Below are 21,344 nucleotides of genomic sequence, written 5' to 3' on the forward strand. Positions count from 1 at the left end.
CCTTTGTCTTTATTTCTCACAGAAAAAAAAATCCCTCTCTATGCAAGGAGGGAAGGGCGTCTAGAAAATAGTCAATCAAGGATAATTCTTTAGAGGATGGACCCAGAAACTCGCGCATGGTCTTGGAAGGGCAACTGCAAAAGTTTCTAGTGTCAAAGTTCAACTCCAGAAACCTTTGTAGTTCCCCTACTATGCACATATTTCTGGCTCCTCCCCTAAAGTGGCTACATTGCATCATGAATATGCATATCTATGGCCACACCTTTGTAATTTGTATACAACCTCTATACATGGAGACCATATACAAACTACCCAAGGTTAGGTCATAGGACGCATATCCAAATTCACTGTAGCCATGCAAGGTATCATTGCCTACCTTAATCAGTGACCTTTGAACCAAAATGGGGACTGTTTTAGGTTTATCACCGAGATGCACGCCCGAACCTGGGATGTTGTCAGTTTTTGTTCTAGCTCACGCGCCTGAATGGATTTGATACTAATTTTCAATTTAATTTTTTGCAGGAATAACGGAGCCAGTCACTGCACAATAACATAGACGCAAGCTTCATTGGTCAAAGGTCACTTGATACAAGGTAAGAAGCAATACCTTAAATTTTGTAACCTGTTACCTTCAACGAGTCTGAATAATTAAATCATCCCTGTATTCATCTTTGAAATTACTTGTTGGCTGTTCAATTGTCGAAAAGACAATGTATTGTCAATATACATTTTGGAATGGTACTTTGCAACTTGCAAGCGCATTTGATAAAATAGTGAATCATTTGAAAGACTTCTGATTTGAATTTGCATTAAGAGCTTGGCAGCAGTTATTTTGATTTCAATGTGCTTTGGATCTTTTTCTGGGCATGTCCGTCAACAAATAGACTCGCCATTTCAGTAACAGGTTACAAATATCCTTGGTTGACCACTTAGTTGAGAAATTGCCAGTTGATGTTAAGGCAAGCTATCTGTGCTGCTATTTTTATTTTGTTTCCGAGTTTTGGGTGCATGACATGGTTTTTACTTTACAGTCGATGTACTTTCTAAGCTGTTTTGAAAACATAAGCGATAACAAGGCTATGAATTATGAATTTGTCAAAAGTTCACTCTCTGCAATTGCTTTTCAAATATTCTGTTGATAATTTGGGGCAATGAGATTCAAAGCACAAATATTTTTCCATGATTTTCTTTGTGGGCGCCTCAGAAATAATCAAACTTTGACATGGCAAGACTGATTTATGAACGAAACATTTCTGAAAGGTTGTGGAACATCAGCTGGCAAAGCCTCATCTTGGAAGTAAATGTTTGAGTACGGATGAGGTCGAAAAATGCTCCAATTTCCGTTGAAAGAATTGTGTAAGGACTTGTGTGCACAGTGTTTACATACCGAGTTAGAATTAATGATACTGAAAGTTTCTGACAGTTTATGCCACAAGGACTGTGTATGCACTAGCAATTGCTATGAGTTATTTATGGCTTATAGGGGAAGGCATTGGAAAGCTAGTAAAGGTTGTCTCAGAAATTGGAGCAAGTCTTTACCTCAGTATAAGAATCTTCAAACACACCAGGAGTGCACCAGACACTCCAAAACCAAACTTTTTTTTTCATTCTACAAAATGTTACCAGCAAGTCTTGGTATAAATCATTCTTGAAAGTTAGAGTTCATGCTGAAGTTCACTCGTGAATCTTCTTGGCAATTTGATAAAGTGGAATTCACTGTAGGAGTCTGTTGTTCCATTTTAAGGATTTGCAAGGGCAACTTTAAAAATTCTTTTAAAACTATCTAGCCGAGGTGTTTTAAAGTCAATTGTTCTAGATTCATTGAAAAGTCAACCATTGCGTTGCTCGAGGAACTTTTCGAGTAAAGTAAAATCTTTGCTCAAATGCACATCTGCCAAGGCGATCAAAATGGTGGAGTTCATTTGAAAACAAATTCTCTTTAGATTTGAAAGTGCTTGAATTTGCTTCATTTCTCTTGTCCAGGCAGGAATTTCAGCTTGGCTGTCTGTCGTCTTCAGTGTCTCCTCATTACGAGATTGAGTTCAAGATGTCTTCAGCAACGTCCTACATCAATTGGTCCATCTTATTGAAGGCAGGAGTAGCTTGAAGATCACACAGATGTTGGAGTACGGAAAGGACCCGATGTGAAGATGGACTCGTTGCAGATGAAGGGGAAAAGTAGAGAAATATTTGAGCTTTAAAACTGAATTCCATGTATAAATTGAATTTACATCTTACAGTGTTCTTTGATCACTATTCACACGAGGCTGTGTTATGGATCTTCCTTTATTTTTACTGCAATAAGTTATTCAATTTTTTCAAGCTAAATTAGCTTTTTAAAGATTCTTACTTGACAAAAGTCGTTGCACGGTTTGATTTTGAGAAATCAAAGCCAAAAGGTGCACTAGTTTGATCTCAAGTGTACGCTTGTCTCCAGTTAAAAATTGGTTCACATTGTCATTTCCGAAAATATAAAGGACAAGTTGATTCTGTAGTTTTAGCTGTCACATTTTTATCGAAGAACATCTTTCCCACATGAACAAATATTTGACTCCATTATTGAGGAAAACTGAAAGGGTAAATTGCCTCCACGTTTTGCCATCATATCACTCGAATAAAGGTCAGTCAGAGAACTGATGGAAAGACATGAATTTGTAACTGAGAAAAATTTTCCCCAATAGACTTTGTTCACAACCGTTCAAGTGGAGCAAGGGTGCAACGTTTTTTTCTGGGAAAAGTTTTGAGAAAGCTTAAGAGACACTTGGAATGAACCAGCAACTAGTAATGAAAAATAAACTCAACTTGTGACCTACACAAGGCTGAAAGTAAGACTGAGGAATTTGACTTCAGTGTGCCACACCCAGTTTTTATTTTGAGGAAAGGAAATTAAACTGTTGCCCTTGAAATGTTATTTTGAAGTCAGTACTTACAGTAGCCAGTTGTTCACATTGGACGATTATGTAGAATTTTAGAAGAAATAAAGTAACTGCATAAAGATATATTCAGATCTTGTGCATTCTGAGCGTCATAGCAAGGTTATAAATGCACGTGTTATGTTGGCAACACCGGGAGACTGACGGTACGATACTGTTCGGCTGAAAACCCGCCGACGAAATGACAGGAATATACGCAATACTAATAGATTCTAGAAAACCACGTGATTTCAAGGAGCCAATAGAAAGAGAGGAGGAAAGGTGTGCCGCGAAAGGAATAGGATGAATGAAAAGGGAACCCACGCGGTCTGTACGGGGAATTAGAGGCGAATACGAGCCGTTTTGCACACTGCTTCCCTTTCCATACACATACACAGAATGGTACCTCGGCTGAAAAAGAGACCACTTCTTTTGTTGGATTCCTTTGTTCGGTCTTTCCCAAACAATAAAATGTTCGGAGGCTTACGGAGGATTAAACGCCGCTATCTTTCGTTACGCTTGGGTGAACAACAATGGGGAGAATTGAAGCAGAAAATATCGAAAAACTCGCCTTTAAAAGCAGTTCAGACTACAAAATGACACTTTTTGCAGAGGAAATTGAATAACAAACCAAATCATAGTTTCAAAAATTCAAAATTCGCCCGGACAAAAAAGTTGGCTTTTCAGGAATTGCTGGTTCCACGTTAAAACTTTCTCCTCTCCGACGTTGGTGGCGCTATACCATTGAAAGTCCACGGTGTATGTGTCATGTGTGCAAAATGCACGCGTTGGCTATTTAGCTAGCAAAGTGTCCCGAGAATTCCGTATATTTCACTTTCTGGTCTTAATTCCCAAGGGGAAAAATACAATAAAGATATCAGTTTGTTTTAGTAAAAAAAATAAGATTTTTCTGAAAGTTTCGATTGTTTTGATTAAAATTGTTTTCTTTCGGAGAAAGGACGCACAAGTCCACTCTCAAAGTCTGTCTGACTTTAAATGTTATAGCGCCATCAACGGCAGGCTGGAGAAAGTTTAAGCGTGGAACCAGCCAGTCCTGAAAAGCCAACTTTTTTATCCCAGCTAATTTCGGAATTTTGAAACTATAGTTAGATTTATTATTCAATTTCCTCTGCAAAAAGTGTCATTTTGTAGTCTGAACTGCTTTTAAAGGCGAGTTTTTCGATATTTTCTGCTTCAATTCTCCCCATTGTTGTTCACCCAAGCGTAACGAAAGATAGCGGCGTTTAATCCTCCGTAAGCCTCCGAACATTTTATTGTTTGGGAAAGACCGAACAAAGGAATCCAACAAAAGAAATGGTCTCTTTTTCAGCCGAGGTACCATTCTGTGTATGTGTATGGAAAGGGAAGCAGTGTGCAAAACGGCTCGTATTCGCCTCTAATTTCCCGTACAGATAGACCGCGTGGGTTCCCTTTTCATTCATCCTTTTCCTTTCGCGGCACACCTTTCTTCCTCTCTTTCTATTGGCTCCTTGAAATCACGTGGTTTTCTAGAATCTAGTAGTATTGCGTATATTCCTGTCATTTCGTCGGCGGGTTTTCAGCCGAACAGTATCGTACCGTCAGTCTCCCGGTGTTGCCAACATAACACGTGCATTTAACCTTGCTATGACGCTCAGAATGTACCAGATCTATATATATCTTTATGCAGTTACTTTATTTCTTCTAAAATTCTACATTATCGTCCAATGTGAACAACTGGCTACTGTAAGTACTGACTTCAAAATAACATTTCAAGGGCAACATTTTAATTTCCTTTCCTCAAAATAAAAACTGGGTGTGGCACAGTGAAGTCAAATTCCTCAGTCTTACTTTCAGCCTTGTGCAGGTCACAAGTTGAGTTTATTTTTCATTACTAGTTGCTGGTTCATTTAAAGTGTCTCTTAAGCTTTCTCAAAACTTTTCCCAGAAAAAAACGTTGCACCCTTGCTCCACTTGAACGGTTGTGAACAAAGTCTATTGGGGAAAATGTTTCTCAGTCCCAAATTCATGTCTTTCCATCAGTTCTCTGACTGACCTTTATTCGAGTGATATGTGATGGCAAAACATGGAGGGACTCCCAAACGATTTAAAATAGAGGAAATTTACCCTTTCAGTTTTCCTCAATAATGGAGTCAAATATTTGTTCATGTGGGAAATATGTTCTTTGATAAAAATACGACAGCTAAAACTACAGAATCAACTTGTCCTGTATATTTTCGGAAATGCCAATGTGAACCAATTTTTAACTGGAGACAAGCGTACACTTGAGATCAAACTAGTGCACCTTTTGGCTTTGATTTCTCAAAATCAAACAGTGCAATGACTTTTGTCAAGTAAGAATCTTTAAAAAGCTAATTTAGCTTGAAAAAATTGAATAACTTATTGCAGTAAAAATAAAGGAAGATCCATAACACAGCCTCGTGTGAATAGTGATCAAAGAACACTGTAAGATGTAAATTCAATTTATACATGGAATTCAGTTTTAAAGCTCAAATATTTCTTTATTTTTCCCCTTCATCTGCAACGAGTCCATCTTCACATCGGGTCCTTTCCGTACTCCAACATCTGTGTGATCTTCAAGCTACTCCTGCCTTCGATAAAATGGACCAATTGATGTAGAACGTTGCTGAAGACATCTTGAACTCAATCTCGTAATCAGGAGACACTGAAGACGACAGACAGCCAAGCTGAAATTCCTGCCTGGACAAGAGAAATGAAGCAAATTCAAGCACTTTCAAATCTGAAGAGAAATTGTTTTCAAATGAACTCCACCATTTTGATCGCCTTGGCAGATGTGCATTTGAGCAAAGATTTAACTTTGCCCATCAACTCGAAAAGTTCCTCTAGCAATGCAACAGCTAGTTTTTCAATGAATCTAGAACAATTGACTTTAAAACACCTCGGCTCGATACTTTTAAAAAATTTTTTAAAATTGCCCTTGCAAATCTTTAAAATGGAACACCAGACTCCTGAATTCCACTTTATCAAATTGCCAAGAAGATTCACGAGTGAACTTCAGCATGAACTCTAACTTTCAAGATTGATTTATACCAAGACTTGCTGGTAACATTTTGTAGAATGAAAAAAAAAAAGTTTGGTTTTGGAGTGTCTGGTGCACTCCTGGTGTGTTTAAAGATTCTTATACTGAGGTAAAAACTTGCTCCAATTTCTGAGACAAACCTTTACTAGCTTCCAATGCCTTCCTCTAAGCCATAAATAACTCGTAGCAATTGCTAGCGCATGCACAGTCCTTGTGGCATAAACTGTGTTAGAAACTTTTAGTATCATTAAGTCTAATTCGGTGTGTAAACACTGTGCACACAAGTCCTTACACAATTCTTTCAACTTCAACGGAAATTGGAGAATTTTTTTACCTCATCTGTACTCGAACATTTACTTCCAAGATGAGGCTTTGCCAGCTGATGTTCCACAACCTTTCAGAAATGTTTCGTTCCTAAATCAGTCTTGCCGTGTCAAAGTTTGATTATTCCAAGGTGCCCACAAAGAAAATCATGGAAAAATATTTGTGCTTTGAATCTCATTGCCCCAAATTATCAACAGAATATTTGAAAAGCAATCGGAGAGGGTGAACTTTTGACTTTTCATAATTCATAGCCTTGTTATCGCTTATGTTTTCAAAACATCTTAGAAAGTACATTGACTCCAAAGTAAAAACCATGTCATGCACCCAAAACTCAGAAACAAAATGAAAACAGCACCACAGATAGCTTGCCTTAACATCAACTGGCAATTTCTCAACTAAGTGGTCAACCAAGGATATTTGTAACCTGTTACTGAAATGATGAGTTTATTTGTTGACGAACATGCCCAGAAAAAGGATCCAAAGCATTTTGAAAACAAAATAACTGCTGCCAAGCTCCTAATGCAAATTCAAATCAGAAGTCCTGAAAATACTTCACTATTTTATCAAATGCGCTTGCAAGTTGCATAGTACCATTTCAAAGTGTATATTGACAATAACTTGTCTTTTCGACAATTGAAAAGCCAACAAGTAATTTCAAAGATGAATACAGGGATGATTTAATTATTCAGACTCGTTGAAGGTAACAGGTTACAAAATTTAAGGTTTTGCTTCTTACCTTATATCAAGTGACCTTTGGCCAATGAAGCTTGCGTCTATGTTATTGTGCAGTGACTGGCTCCGTTATTCCTGCAAAAAATTAAATTGAAAATTGGTATCAAATCCATTCAGGCGCGAGAGCTAGAACAAAAACTGACACCATCCCAGGTTCAGGCATGCATCTCGGTGATAAACCTAAAACAGTCCCCATTTTGGTTCAAAGGTCACTGATTAAGGTAGGCAATGATACCTTACATGGCTACAGTGAATTTGGATACGCGTCCTATGACCTAACCTTAGGTAGTTTGTATATGATCTCCATGTATAGAGGTTGTATACAAATTACAAAGGTGTGGCCATAGATATGCATATTCATGATGCAATGTAGCCACTTTAGGGGAGGAGCCAGAAATATGTGCATAGTAGGGGAACTACAAAGGTTTCTGGAGTTGAACTTTGACACTAGAACCTTTGGCAGTTGCCCTTCCAAGACCAGCGCGAGTTTCTGGGTCCATCCTCTAAAGAATTATCCTTGGTTGACTATTTTCTAGACGCCCTTCCCTCCTTGCATAGAGAGGGATTTTTTTTCTGTGAGAAATAAAGACAAAGGACACCTTATTCAAATTTTCTGTGTGAATTTATTCTAGGGGACCCCTTTTCATGTTTTTCTAAGAAAAAAAAAAAAAAAAAAAGCAGCAGTGTTGTGCTAAACATACATTTGCTGGTTGGCGCCCTCTACTGTCTGGGGCGTGTGACTGTCTGTGGCCCAGGACTATGGTTGATATGCCTACTGTTCAGGGAAATCCACTGATGTGTCACTGGCACTCTGCACCACTGGTGTCCTGCACTACATAATTAAAATGCATTTCACTTCATTAAACTAGCAAACAATGGCCAAAAACAAAGGTCAGAAAGGATTCACTGTTGCCAACCTAATCTTTGCTGAGTCTGTATGGGGTGTTTCACGGACGTCATCCCCTGTTCGGGCAACCAGGTTGCAAAATTTATGAATGTGTTTTGGAAGTGAATTTTTTTTTGAAAAAAAAAATGAGAAAGCTGTTTTGGACTTTTCTACTCCATCTCCAGTGGAGTTCTGGACCACCAAAATGACAACCACCTCAGCCTAGATGATGATATGCGAATCAGAAAAACACATTCTAACATGGCAGGCTACTTTACAATTTGACTACATTTTGGAGAAAAATTATCCTGAAAAACCCCACTCTCTCAAGACGTTGTTCCACTGAATCAAATGCACTGAAGTGCAGTTCTGGTAGATAATTTTGTTTTGACTTGTGATGGAAGAACCACACAATCTATGAGAATTTCACCCGAGTAACATTTCCAAATTTGTCTGCAATTTTTGTTGTTTTGAAAAACAAACCCCACAACATTCCATGTTTAGACAGTGTGACCGACAAATAATTGTGCGTGATAAGCAGAAAAAAGCTGTGTGGTTCAGTTTTCCTTCCTTACCGGAAGTCTGGCAAAGCCTCTTAGGCGATACTGTAGATGACATTGGGTTTGTTAATGGTTTACTCCTATGAAAAATATTCTACATTTATTCCTATCATTTTATATTCCTATCATCATATTATAAATTCAGAGCCACAGAGCAAAATATTCATCCTCGGGATAAACAGACACTTTTCATGGAACTAACTAAATTGTAAACTTTTCATAATCTTCCTTCAACTAAGATTACAATCACTTTAAACACCCTGATGTACAAAATCTAATGAATTCAATCCAATGTGCTTTAGACTAAACCTGAAGCGTTAGTAACACCTGTTAATATTCTGCTTACATTGTTTGACAGCTAAACATGTATCTGATACTGCAAACTCAACAATAAGTTGCACTTTGCCTCTGACCTCCTTAATACTAGAAAAAAGAAACACATTTTCTTTAACTTAAACGAGTGCAATAACACTTAATAAATGATAAGTGAGTGGCATTCCTGGAAATCTGCCCAAATGACTATGTTCAAACATCTCCAATGTTAATGGTCACATACATCTAGCTAACTTCCTCTAACAGATATGATTGTTAATGTTGATATTAAATACAAAGATTCCTTTTAACCCTAACAGCCCTGAATCCTCCAATTTTAATATGATCTATCACACACCCTAGGGAGTTACGGTTAATAGGATAATCTAAGATTTATCGTTAAATGCTTTCAAAACATTGTTTGTTTAAGGTTACTTCTACTTGACTAAAGACTCATTTTTTGCACTTTGATTTTAACTTTTTAGAATGTTTACACTTTGAAGATGCCCCTATCAATTACCTCCAAATCCTGATGTAAGTTTATTGTAAATTTAAACTATACATTTTTCCTGACAACAGTAACTTATCCGGTTACCAATCTTTCATGTTTCATGAGAATGTTATATTTTATCTTGTATTCGCTGAGGGACAGGTATTGTTGTTAGTAATGCTGATTACTCCAGTAGACATAATCAAATCATCAATCCTATCATTTGACTATCCTCAGGAGAATTAAACACTTACAGAGAACCACCTCACCTTGTAGTCCTAATCATTAACTACGAAGTTTAACTCTCTAGAAGAATTTCATTACTATTTGAATCCTGAAACAGAAATTTAATTATTTTTAAAAGATTTTGAGATTTCCATGAACAGAACTAAACCTTCGTTTTATAAACTATCCTATCAAAATTGCTTTCTTGAAATTATGTTTTGCTTGTCCAGTTTGACATGGAAACAATGAGGTACTTCTTCACCTTTCTTAAATTTACTTGTGGTGAACCAAATTGACACTTTTAAACACTACGTTAGATGATCCTTTGTTGCTAATGCAGACCTATCAGTACCATTTCCTACGCACCATAAACCTTTATACTGTCTACTCAGTTTTACTCCTTTCGTTAGCAATCCCAATGTCATCTTTGATACCACCTTTAAGGAAAACAATTACCTCCAAAACAAATAAAACCCAAACTGAAATGATTTTGTAGAAGTTAGGTAAAGTTGAGCAGCCATATTTGAATGTCTTTCCTCCAAATCTCACACCAACACCTGAGAAGAAGCCACTATCATTCATCAGGTCTAGAGCCCCCTCAAATCAGAAGCAGATGTCCTCTTTGATAAAGGTTTGGTCATCATGACCCTGCCAAAAAAGCAACCTGTTTACACAGGAACAAAGAGTGACTGGTACCAACTTAGGATAACAAAATGATCAAAAAATGGTGAAAAAAAGTGCAATGGTCCTCAGTCCGTCACACCAAGCCATACAGGGACCCCAAAGACTTAAGTAAGCAACAAGAATCCTTTCTTTCCTATTCTTGAGAGTTTGAGATTTTTGGGTGAAATAGCATGTCAATTATGTGAGGCAGGACACCGATGGGTTAGAGCACCGGCGACACATACAGTCAATTTCTCTAAACAATAGGTATATCAACCACAGTACCTGGGCCACAGACTGCCACACACCCAGACAGTAGAGGGCGCTGACCAACAAACGTATGTTTAGCACAACACTGCTGCTTGTACATGCATGTAGAGTGGGATTTCATAAATACATCTAAAAGACATTTTGGAAACATTTGTTAAGTAAGATAATGTGAGAACCACTCCCTTGACACGAGCCATTCGAAAACAATTCTGAAAAATAGTTTCAGTAAATACACACTGTTGGTGAATAAAACAAATAAATATATGTAAGTTGAACAAATTTTCAAAAACTACACCAAATCATGCATGAACTGCAGAAAAGTGGACAATGATTTCCAAATTTCAAGGTTTTAGATTCTACTAGAATTGCTATGTACTTAAATAATTCTTTTTGGAATTTCGAAAAGTGATTGCCTTGGGGTCTGTGTCTCAGATTCAATTTGTGGGAGTGATTCTCATCAATATGCAATAACAAACATCCAAAGGTATGGTTCAAAACATCAAGCACCATCAATTTGTAGCTGATCAGAACACAGCTCTTTGAGCTGGAATCTTACGCGCAATCAGCAAACCAAAGTTGATCTGTTTGAGACTTAAAATGCAATGGTTTTGACATTGTCTTTGAGTCAATGAAATGGCTAAATTAATATGCAGTGCGCATCTGTGTTAAAATGTACCCAAAAAAGTCACAGTTTTCTAAATTTTGAGATTTCAAAATTCCAGATTTTCAAAAAGGAAAACAGATAAAAACATCTTATAAATGTCAAAATATGTTCTTAGAAATCTTTACTATTATCGTAACACTTGAATTCTTGAACCATACCTTTGATCATATCCCTCAAGATGGATCCATGGGGATGTGTTTGGAAAATCCACAAACGGGAAAGACAAAAAAAGCAAAATTACACACCAGAAATGGATAATCATCATATCCTTACACACAGGAGGGACAAAGTTGGACACATCCCCACACCAGGGCAGGAACAAAGTTGGACAAATCCCCACACCAGGGCAGGGACAAAGTTGGACACATCCCCACACCAGGGCAGGGACAAAGTTGGACACATCCCCACACCAGGGCAGGGGCAAAGTTGGACACATCCCCACACCAGGGCAGGGACAAAGTTGGACACATCCCCACACCAGGGCAGTGACAAAGTTGGACACATCCCCACACCAGGGGAGGAACAAAGTTGGACACATCCCCACACCAGGGCAGGGACAAAGTTGAACACATCCCCACACTAGGGCAGTGACAAAGTTGGATACATCCCCACACCAGGGCAGGTGCAAAGTTGGAAGCATCCCCACACCAGGGGAGGGGCAAAGTTGGACACATGCCCACACCAGGGCAGTGACAAAGTTGGACACATGCCCACACCAGGGCAGTGACAAAGTTGGACACATCCCCAAACCAGGGCAGTGACAAAGTTGGTAGCATCCCCACACCAGGGGAGGGACAAAGTTGGAGACATGTATCCCCACACTAAGGGAGGGGCAAAGTTGGAGACATCCCCAGAATAGGGGAACAATGAACAATTTCTGAAGATCTCTGTACAAGAGAAGACATCATTTGAAGTACATGTATCACACACAAGAAAAGGCCAAGAATGTAAGAGATATCCCAACATGCCAAAAGACCATTGACTGAAGACGGCATGGATCCATCTCAGTATAGTTTAAAAAATGTTTACCTGGAAAACTCAAGGAATACACGTAGCAACCTCCAATTGTTTCAGAATTTTAAATTTTGGTCTGTATACTGTTTCAGAATTTTGTCAACATTTAACTTGAAACTTATAAACTTTGTACAACTTTTTTGGGGGGAGGATCAGTCTGATGTTTATTAAAGTGTATGCTTTGATGCAATCATTCTGAGTTATATGATGTACATACTTTTTGCAATGTCACTGGATTCATTTGAGTTTTCCTGTAACACTTTATGATTTTCCAAGAATGAAAAACACAACAATATCTCATGAATCACTAGCGAAAAGAAGAAATAAATTTATCCTCAAGCAAACTTGACAAACAGTGTTAGGGCAAATACCAGCATCACTGAGTTACAGGTAAATGCAAAGTAAGATGATATCATACAATGGTATCAACCACTGAGCATTAACGATTTGAGTTTGCTTGAAGATAAGATATTACAGACATTTACACATCAGAGCTTGCAAAACAATAGCTTAAAAACCTATCCAAGTGTTCTTACTCCTTTCCTTATGAGGTTATTTTGCTTTTGCTATCAATGGGACTTGATTTTGTATTCAGCATTTCATAAATAACAACTGCTCTGGTGGAAATTTGGATACTCAGCGGACGAAAGGATGACATTTGGAAACGATCCAAAATATTGGAAGAGTGCATATATTCCATGTTGTTATTTTTTCTCTTTCATCAACTCAAGATGGGCAAACTTCCTGTTCTAATGATTGGAGTAAAAACTTGGATAGCTCAAAAAAGGCTCCAAAAATATCCAAGTTTACATCATAATGACCTTTCAAAATCAACCAAATCTGAAATGTTCTATTTCAGAACAAACTTTCAAAAATCTTCCTGTTTTTGCTTTTTGATCCTGGTCAAACATGTAACCATACACATGCATTGAAAGAAAAAACTAAACTGAAGATTTTTCAAAATATATCTCCTTAATTTGAGGAAAGGTCAGTGATAAACTAGGATATTTTTGACACCTTAAAAACTGCAAATGTACAAATGATTCTTTTTTTACATTTCTGATGAAAACGGACGGCTGGACTTGGAATCTCTGGAGGCAAAGCTGTTGTCATGGTAATGAAGGATGTTGCTGTTTATCACGTTGTTTACCTGCAATGACGGTAAGGAGAAAATAAAGTTACAAGTGAGAAATGCATCACAGGAAACAAATCTAAAACAAAACTCTGAGTACATCTATTTCACTTTGAAAGTCTGTGCCAAGTTTTCAAACACAATAACACAGGAAGCTTAATTATTCCACAATGAAGCAATTACATATAGTTACAATAAAACAGAAACAGACTAGCTATTTTCTGTTTATTATTAATACCATCACATTCACAAATCACTCATTGTGGGATTAATTTGTTCCAAATCTTCCAAAGGCCACCAGTATTGTGATGATAATAAGGAAGTTATCACTTGAAAATATTGCTTTAATTCAAACCAGTGAATCAGAAAGTATCCAATGGCCTATGTTTGAGCAACAACCTCCTGTCTGAATGACTTCTTTATTACGTCCCAGAAAATCTACACATACCAGTCCAAGGTTAACTCTAAGACTTTGTCTTACCGTAGGTCTACGTATGTATACAACACTATAAGCATGTGACACTGGATATAGGAGCCTCAGTCATGAGACTTTTGGTATGAACAATTTGCCAAGAGGTCATTCAGAGTTTTTAATGACACAAAGCAACTTGGACTAATTTTAACTGAAACTAGACAAAAGAGACTGGGTAACTGGGACCAAGCTTTGTTATATGTATTTCATCTATCAAAGGAGTGTTTTAAGTCCTGAAGCCCTAAATTTTAATTAAAAAAATTTTCACATACATGTACGCTAGGTTAGAGTCGGTATAAAAAGAACACTAACTTGTAATAAAACTACATTGTATGTTGAACTCACCTTGCAGGAAATGGCTGGTTGTATTTGTCTTCAAGGGGTTTTCTTGGACAGGTCAGGATGATAGCCTCACAATGGCCAAGGGTCAAAGGTACCACAAAACATTTGTCATTTTGGGGGGGATTTACCTAAAAGGAAATCGTCAAGGAATTTAAGCAAAAGGGATGCACAAAGTGGAACCAAGAAAATGTTTTAATTTCAAGAAAACATAAAAAACTTGTACCTACTGACAATCCACTGGCTCAGCTATATGTATGAATAATATTGTGAGGTTTTTCAATTTCTTTGATGATCTATTTCCATTTACATGTACAGTGGAGAACTAGTCATTCTGAAATCAAGAAAGGCATGGTGGGGTTAGAAAGATGTTTTTATCTGCATTTGTGAGTAGTACTTGCAGGTTGTGTCTGAGGCTTCATAAGACCTCACATCAACATGATTTGCATTAAAAGATGACAGTGACTGTGTGGAAATGACAAGGCATATTTGATAAATACAAAAGGGGGAAAATCCATCCTAAGGTACACATCAAAAGCCTTTGAGCTTTGGTATGCAGCCTACCTGTGCTAACCCACTGCATGATTGGTACAGACTTGAAGTAACTCTGATGCCTGACTACTTGCTGGTTATCTAGCATGACTGGCTTGAAAGATGACTGGCTGGTTGGTAGGCTGATTGGTTGACAAGATGACTGGCTGGTTGGCAGGCTGATTGGCTCACATGATGACTGGCTGGTTGGTAGCTGATTGGTGCACAAGATGACTGGCTGATTGGTGGCTGATTGGTTGACAAGATGACTGGCTGGTTGGTAGGCTGATTGGCTCACATGATGACTGGCTGGGTGGTAGCTGATTGGTGCACAAGATGATTGGCTGTTTGGTAGCTGATTGGTGCACAAGATGACTGGCTGGTTGGTAGGCTGATTGCTTGACAAGATGATTGGCTGGTTGGTAGGCTAATTGGTGCACAAGATGACTAGCTGGTTGGTAGCTGATTGGTGCACATGATGACTGGCAGGTTAGTAGGCTGATTGGTTGACAAGATGACTGGCTGGTTGGTAGGCTGATTGGTGCACAAGATGACTGGCTGGTTGGTAGGCTGATTGGTTGACAAGATGACCGGCTGGCTGATAGGCTGATTGGTTCCTGAGATAACATGGCTGGTTGGTAGGCTGATTGGTTGACAAGATGACTGGCTGGTTGGTAGCTGATTGGTGCACAAGATGACTGGCTGGTTGGTAGGCTGATAGGTCAACGGTGTTGTCATCTGACATGGAATGACCTTATTGAGTGGGCTCACTGATGGCAGGCAACATGACACCTGTTCCAAGTCTCCTGTAAAAGATCAGCCAATGAAAACAATAAAGCACTTGAACAGTAGTCGCATATCTGAGTTTTTTAACCCGACCTCTCCAGCCTACCTTGGCCAGAAAACCTGAGGACACATTACTTTGCATCATTTGTCAAAGTGGCTTGCCTGCCCTGTGTGAAAAGATCCGACAGGTCTCCCCAAGGCCAAAAGCCTGGGAGTCTGTGGTTGTCAGTCACTACAAGATCCAAAAGTGGCACTGTTTAGTGCGACTAGATCCCATGGTCTCAACATGGCAAGTTTGTTCACCTACTGCTGACTGCCAAGTGCATCAGATTGAATCAGACTTTTTCACCTGATGGGGTTAGGGTTTAAGGCCACAAAACATATTTTGCCCCTCATCAGTAAGCCTGGTAACTACATGTACGTGTACATTTCAATTCAGGCTACCCCTCGTCTCAATGTTCAAACTAGAAAAAAAGTGGAGTTTTGCAGAAAAAAGGTTGCTGCGAGCCCTGTATTTTTCAATTTGGCTTTCTCACCTAAAGTTTATTTATTCACCTGAACTGCAACTCCTCTGCTGTTCTTGTTTTTTGAATGTTGGTCTTCATTTTGTCCCTTCAACAGTCACTGCAATTCATTTGCTACACAGATTCAATCTCAATAGGCAAATACAGTCACATTCCTTTTAGTCTCAAACGGTGATAAATGCCAAGATTCCAATGAGTGTTTTCAAGTAGCTTTGTGTCTGGGAACTAGACACACACGATGAAGCCATGTGTATCAGTGAATGAACTTAAATTAAAACTCCAAAGTGCTTGTCTCGAGTTGCGCATCATTTGTTGCTTGTGAAGCAATGATTTCAGACTCCATCCCAACAAGTTACATGTATTGTGGTTTGCTACTTTCAACACTGTTTAAGATAATCTTGCTCTGGGGAAAGAAACATTTCACACTAATAATAAGAATAACAAAAATGCAATGATATAGATTCCTCAATGCGCTTTACAAACAAAAACTTGATCCTTAATCATATTACAACACTTAAAATCACATGATTATCATCGACACATGTACATTTTAAAATCCCTAATTATAAAATAGCACAAATTAAACAGGCCAGCTAAAAATAAAAGGAAATAGTTTAGGAATTGCAGCTCAAGCAAATTAATTGAACTGCTTGGTTGAGTGAAGCCATTACTAGAGAAATGGGGCTCCTAGGAATCTAATCTAAAATGTACAATGTACATGTACTGTACACACTTTTGGAGTTCTGGCGGCTTACTTTGTCCCATTGGGGAATTAAGAAAAGATGTGATATGAACTTACATTTTGCATTTCTGTACATACCAACAATATAATCTCTTTTCCTAGGTGTACATGTGACTCAGCATACATGTAATAGGATACATGTATGTACATGTACATGTATGCACATTGGCACAGTACATGTATGTACATGTACATGTATAGGCCGTGCTAACGACTGGACTTCCCTTTGGAATTGCTGTTAACAAAATCTGTTCATCCCTTTACTAAGGGTCAACTATTTAACTCAACATAGTACATGTATGTATGTATGAGATATGGACATTGTGTATAGTACATGAACACGTACAAAGAAACATGTACAGTGTGAGTTGGCCGTACCAGCAAAAAATGACTACAGTACATTTGACAAAGTCATTAAACAGGCTTGGGGGTTGAAAACCAACTTCAAAATGGATACAAAGGCAAAAATTATTTACATGTATGTGGCAAAAACTTTGTGTCCATGGGTAATTGCCCACATGGTGAGCTTGCCAGCCAAAAGTTGGGGCAAATGTTGACTTTCTTCAACTGGAACTCTTTTCAAAGGCTTATAGTTCCAACATTAAACTCATGTGTGGTTATTTTCCTTAGGCAGACAGACCTTTGCCCAAATAACAAGGATAGAATAACGTACATGTATGTAAGTCCCTAAACAAAATCTTTGGCTCACAGGGTATCCTCAAAAATTGATTTGTTTTTATTTCCACCGATAAATAATTTCAAAATTCAGGGGGCAATAACTCTGAAAGTATGCAAGAGATGGTCTGAGTAACTTGGACTCTACCAATCTACAATTTTTTAATTGTAGGGTCCAAGTACTTTGGCTTTCCTTCACATTAATTCATTTCATCATTTATCATTCCTTATCATCATTACTGGAATCTTTCAATTGATCCTAAGCCAGGCGCATTAGACTGTCTTTAGAAGGACCATTTTGGAGGTGAATTCAGAGGAATTTGGGGTACGAATTATTTTGAGTAAAAGGAATTAATGGGATGGAAAGCCCATGGGAGGTACTTGGACCCTACTATAAACCCCACCATGTTCAAATATTAAAGAAAGCGATTTGTAGAGTCCAACTCACACTAGTTAAGAGACTACTTCTGATGGCAGAGTCCAAATGCCTTGGTACAAATCCCCTACAGATACCAACACGCAGCCTGTAATTTGAGATTCGTTTTTGAGATACTGGCCTCCAAAACTCCTTGCAAATTAATTTTCGTGGTTTGCAAGAGTAAAATAGTGAGCATGGCTCCAATTTGGGGGAGGTTTATCTCAGGGACCCTTTGGAATTGAAGCCAAAAATTTTGCACGTGGTCATTCCAGATAGCTGCATTCTTAAAAAAAAAAAGAAAATTAAATTGAGTCAAATCTGAGTCAGTAACCATGGAACCTGTGGGTGAGTTGACATGGAATGACCCTGCCAGTAACTTCAGTACTTCCAGTTCATAAGCCTTATTGCTGATACGGCATGAGTGATTTTGCACAATGGTAGAAAGGTACTACTGTAAGTATTCTAGGAAGGAAAAGGGGGCATTTTGTTTCCCATAATGCCTTTCTACCATTGTACAAAATCGCCCATGCTGTATCAGCATTATTATAAGGATGCACCTGTCAATTGCGATCCCGGCCTCGGGGAGCCCAGGACTTTCGAAAATGTAGCCGAAATGTACCCGGGGATGTCAAAAAAAAGTGCTCGCCAGCTCGGACAATTGCGGGGACTTGCCCAGGGTTGTACAATGGCTGCCCCGCTGACCCGGGACAATAGCAGGGACTTGGCGGGGGTTGTACAATTTGTTTCACCGTCTATCAGTATAATTTTATAGCACTAAGCTTCAATATGAAACACAAAGTGTTTCCCCTACCCTGACAGATGAAAACCTGACAAAGATGACGCCTTATTTTGGGATCAGTGCGTGCAAAATAGACCTTTCTTTTTTTACAAACATTATCGCCACTTTCTATGGACTGCTAAATGATTAAACCGTGAAATTTAATCTTTCAACCAAGTAGCACTGGTCACGTGTCTTTTGGTGATAATTTCAAATCATTGGTTATTTACATGTAGACCAATCTTCAATAAACAAATGAAGTGTTGTGATAATTGTTAATTGTCTCATGTGCTGGCACTGGCCATGGCCACATGTACATAATGAGCGTTGGTCAATTGGTCTCCACACATTTAGCTATTGGATTAATTTCCATAATTATTTCTGAGAGGTCTGCAAAGAAAGAGTGTAGCGATTTGGGTCGTCAGCCCCCTGATTCCGGTGTGTCAGATATGCGGACGAATGTTTTGCCAAAGTTTGGGATAATTATAGCAGCTGCCCCTTGCTTTGCTTCATTTTGGTGGCATTTTACCTGCACTTAAGGCGACCAACTCGATGTCATCTTAACAATAATCCAGAAGAGATGGGGACGTTTAGAAATTAATGAAAGTTATTAGTTATTTATTTTTAGTTGTACGGTTGTTGCGACACAACCCCGCATGCTAGGGCAGGGAGAGTGCGGGGATTGGTCACAACTTGAACGCCCGGCACGCCAGGCCCAGGATTGTGCGGGGGTTACCACAATGATGCCCGGCATGCTGGGGCCGGGGATCAGCCAGGGAATACAAAAAAGGGTGCCCCACCCTGGCCGGGCAAATTACGGTAACTTGACTGGGACTATCACGCTGGCCCTGTTTTATCTTCTCTGCTAAGTCCCCGCTAGTCCTGGGTCCCCCGGGGCCGGGATTACAATTGACAGGTGCATTAGGCCTACCATGGAGGAATACAAGTGTGTTCTTATTCCTCCATGGGCCGACTGACAAATTTGACGCGAGATCCAGCGCCGCCGCTGAAGTTGGCAACTGGTCCATTTTTTTCCTTTATAGCTAGGTCTATGTACCCCCAGAACTGTGGGGTCCGACGTCCACAGTTCTGGGGGTAAGGTCTATGGACTTGCAAACAAATTTGTTACAGAGCCACACCTGTACCATGTATATGTTCTAATTTCAAGCCACGCATACAAGTAAAATTGCAAAGGACTTACCGCCCTCATGACAGTAAATACAAGCTACCTATATATATGCAACCATACATGTACGTATGACTATGAAGCCAAACCACAATTCACAACCATGCAGAATGCATGACATCTCTGATGCTCAAACAACCATAAAAATCTCACGTGTGAAATTACATGTAGGCTCCTATAGGTTAACATTCAGGCTTTATTTTCCTAAATAAAAAACCTCCCTGTCCACAATTTTGACCCAGGATTCGAACCCACACCCCATGCATCACAAACCATTAATCTGTAACCGCTTGACTACAATTCACACAAGCTAACGGTGTTTTTACTGTTGATATACCGGTGAACGGCTGCAATGCGAGTCTAATACACATTGGACATGCACAATACAAACACAACCGCCATGGTTTGGCCTCATACGTATGGTTGCATGTAGCGTTAGGCCTAGTTTTTAGACACAAGCAACCAGGCAGTAACAACTAACTAGGCCAAGTGTAGTAGCAACATTAGCAATACCACAGAAAAGAAGCTTGTTAAAGACGCCGTCGTACTATATTTTTGTGGACACAGGATATTTACCGTGCTTTTTATCGTTACAGCTGACAGCCGACTTAAAACTCATATAATTTTAATGGAAAACTGAAATTACAACTTAAACTCACGTTCCACGATGTACACTTGTCAACCGCGCCATGCATACATATTCTTGCCAAATATATAACGCCCTCTATTGAAAAAAATAACAGCGCCCTCTATCGACATATAATACGAAATCAATAAATAGCGCCCTCGTTTGAGAAAAACAATGGCGCCCTCTATTGACTGATAATCGATCTTGCGCAATGGCCCTGAATAATAGCGCCCTCTATAATAGCACACAAATTTTATTTTAGCGACAATAATTGTTGTTGGTACATTTCGAAAAATAGCCGAAAGTCAGAAAACAAAGTTTGCGACACTTTGGTCAGCTTTAGATCTCTTTTAAATAACGGCTATCTGACCAAAAAACTATCTTTGAAGTTGGACTCTTTTTATCACGTTTTCGAGCCCTTCCAAGCTAAAAGTCAAAGTTGGCAAAGAAGCCATACTTTGAAAAACGCTCCATGAATCAAATGGCGCCCTCTGCAGTTTCTTGAAATTGCTAGTATAGCGCCCTCTAAAGAACGCTTTACTTTGTCGTTATCGATTACTAGCGCCCTCTAATGAAAACTTGCCCCAATTTTTATTTTCACTTTCACATAACTTTTTACATTTAAGGTATTCTTGACACCATACTGATTGTAAGTTCGCCGCAAAAAACCTTTGGGAGAAGAGCGTTGGGAAAGGGGGGGGCAGGTGGTTTCAAAGACATGATCCTGTCATATTTTGAATCATTATGGCTGTTGCTAGTTCCACCCTAAAAAATAACTGGAAAACAATTTTATTAAAATGCACTTAATTTCAATTTAGTCGGACATCTCCACAAATCTTTTTCATATTTGAGATTTTCTACTGAAGTACTCAATTGCTACAATTTTAATCCTACATTTTACTATGTACAACTGTTATTCATTTTAAAATTATTTTAACTAACATGACTGACACATGCACACTTGCCATTTTAGGTTTGAAAAGACATATTAACCCGAAAGTATCACTTTTTTCTGGTTGACTTATATCTTATATCGAAGGT

At 38.8% G+C, this 21,344-nt stretch overlaps 2 protein-coding genes and 2 long non-coding RNA genes across 11 annotated transcripts in view; 2 read left to right on the forward strand and 2 right to left on the reverse strand.

Annotated features, from left to right (window-relative positions):
- LOC147799198 (uncharacterized) overlaps positions 1-2,911 on the forward strand; it is a 98,945-nt gene extending 96,034 nt beyond the window's left edge. For both annotated transcript variants that reach the window (XR_015425336.1, XM_087137178.1), the window contains exons 5-6: positions 523-593; positions 1,984-2,911. The gene's annotated coding sequence lies outside the window, so the exon portion shown is untranslated. The remainder of the gene's footprint in view (positions 1-522; positions 594-1,983) is intronic.
- On the reverse strand, positions 966-3,973 carry LOC147799200 (uncharacterized). Its single transcript, XR_015425342.1, has 2 exons — positions 2,931-3,973; positions 966-2,155 (listed from the first exon to the last, which is right to left on the reverse strand). It is a non-coding gene; the product is annotated as an uncharacterized LOC147799200 (long non-coding RNA).
- Positions 3,974-4,444: 471 nt separating this feature from the next.
- LOC147799201 (uncharacterized) lies at positions 4,445-7,031 on the forward strand. The gene is made up of 2 exons (XR_015425308.1): positions 4,445-4,637; positions 5,441-7,031. It is a non-coding gene; the product is annotated as an uncharacterized LOC147799201 (long non-coding RNA).
- On the reverse strand, positions 4,455-20,413 carry LOC110989714 (uncharacterized). Of its 7 annotated transcripts, none has more exons than XR_015425305.1 (7): positions 20,335-20,413; positions 14,600-15,372; positions 14,042-14,166; positions 13,148-13,242; positions 7,710-7,840; positions 7,013-7,083; positions 4,455-5,612 (listed from the first exon to the last, which is right to left on the reverse strand). XR_015425305.1 is itself a non-coding variant. In XM_087137092.1 (6 exons), exons 1-2 carry the CDS (start codon positions 20,292-20,294, stop codon positions 15,014-15,016), a joined length of 402 nt encoding a protein of 133 aa, XP_086993218.1. In that variant the 5' UTR covers positions 20,295-20,381; the 3' UTR covers positions 4,455-5,612; positions 7,013-7,083; positions 13,148-13,242; positions 14,042-14,166; positions 14,600-15,013. The 7 variants fall into 7 exon arrangements, 1 of the variants encoding a protein (XP_086993218.1); XR_015425306.1 differs by lacking the exon at positions 7,710-7,840 and adding an exon at positions 15,908-16,005 and having other exon boundaries at positions 20,335-20,383; XR_015425303.1 differs by lacking the exon at positions 7,710-7,840 and adding an exon at positions 15,889-16,005 and having other exon boundaries at positions 20,335-20,383.
- Between the last annotated feature and the right edge of the window lie 931 nt (positions 20,414-21,344).

This window comes from Acanthaster planci, linkage group LG05 (assembly GCF_054643075.1).
Source record: "Acanthaster planci isolate LZ-2023a linkage group LG05, COTS_SCS, whole genome shotgun sequence".
Classification (NCBI taxonomy): domain Eukaryota; kingdom Metazoa; phylum Echinodermata; class Asteroidea; order Valvatida; family Acanthasteridae; genus Acanthaster; species Acanthaster planci.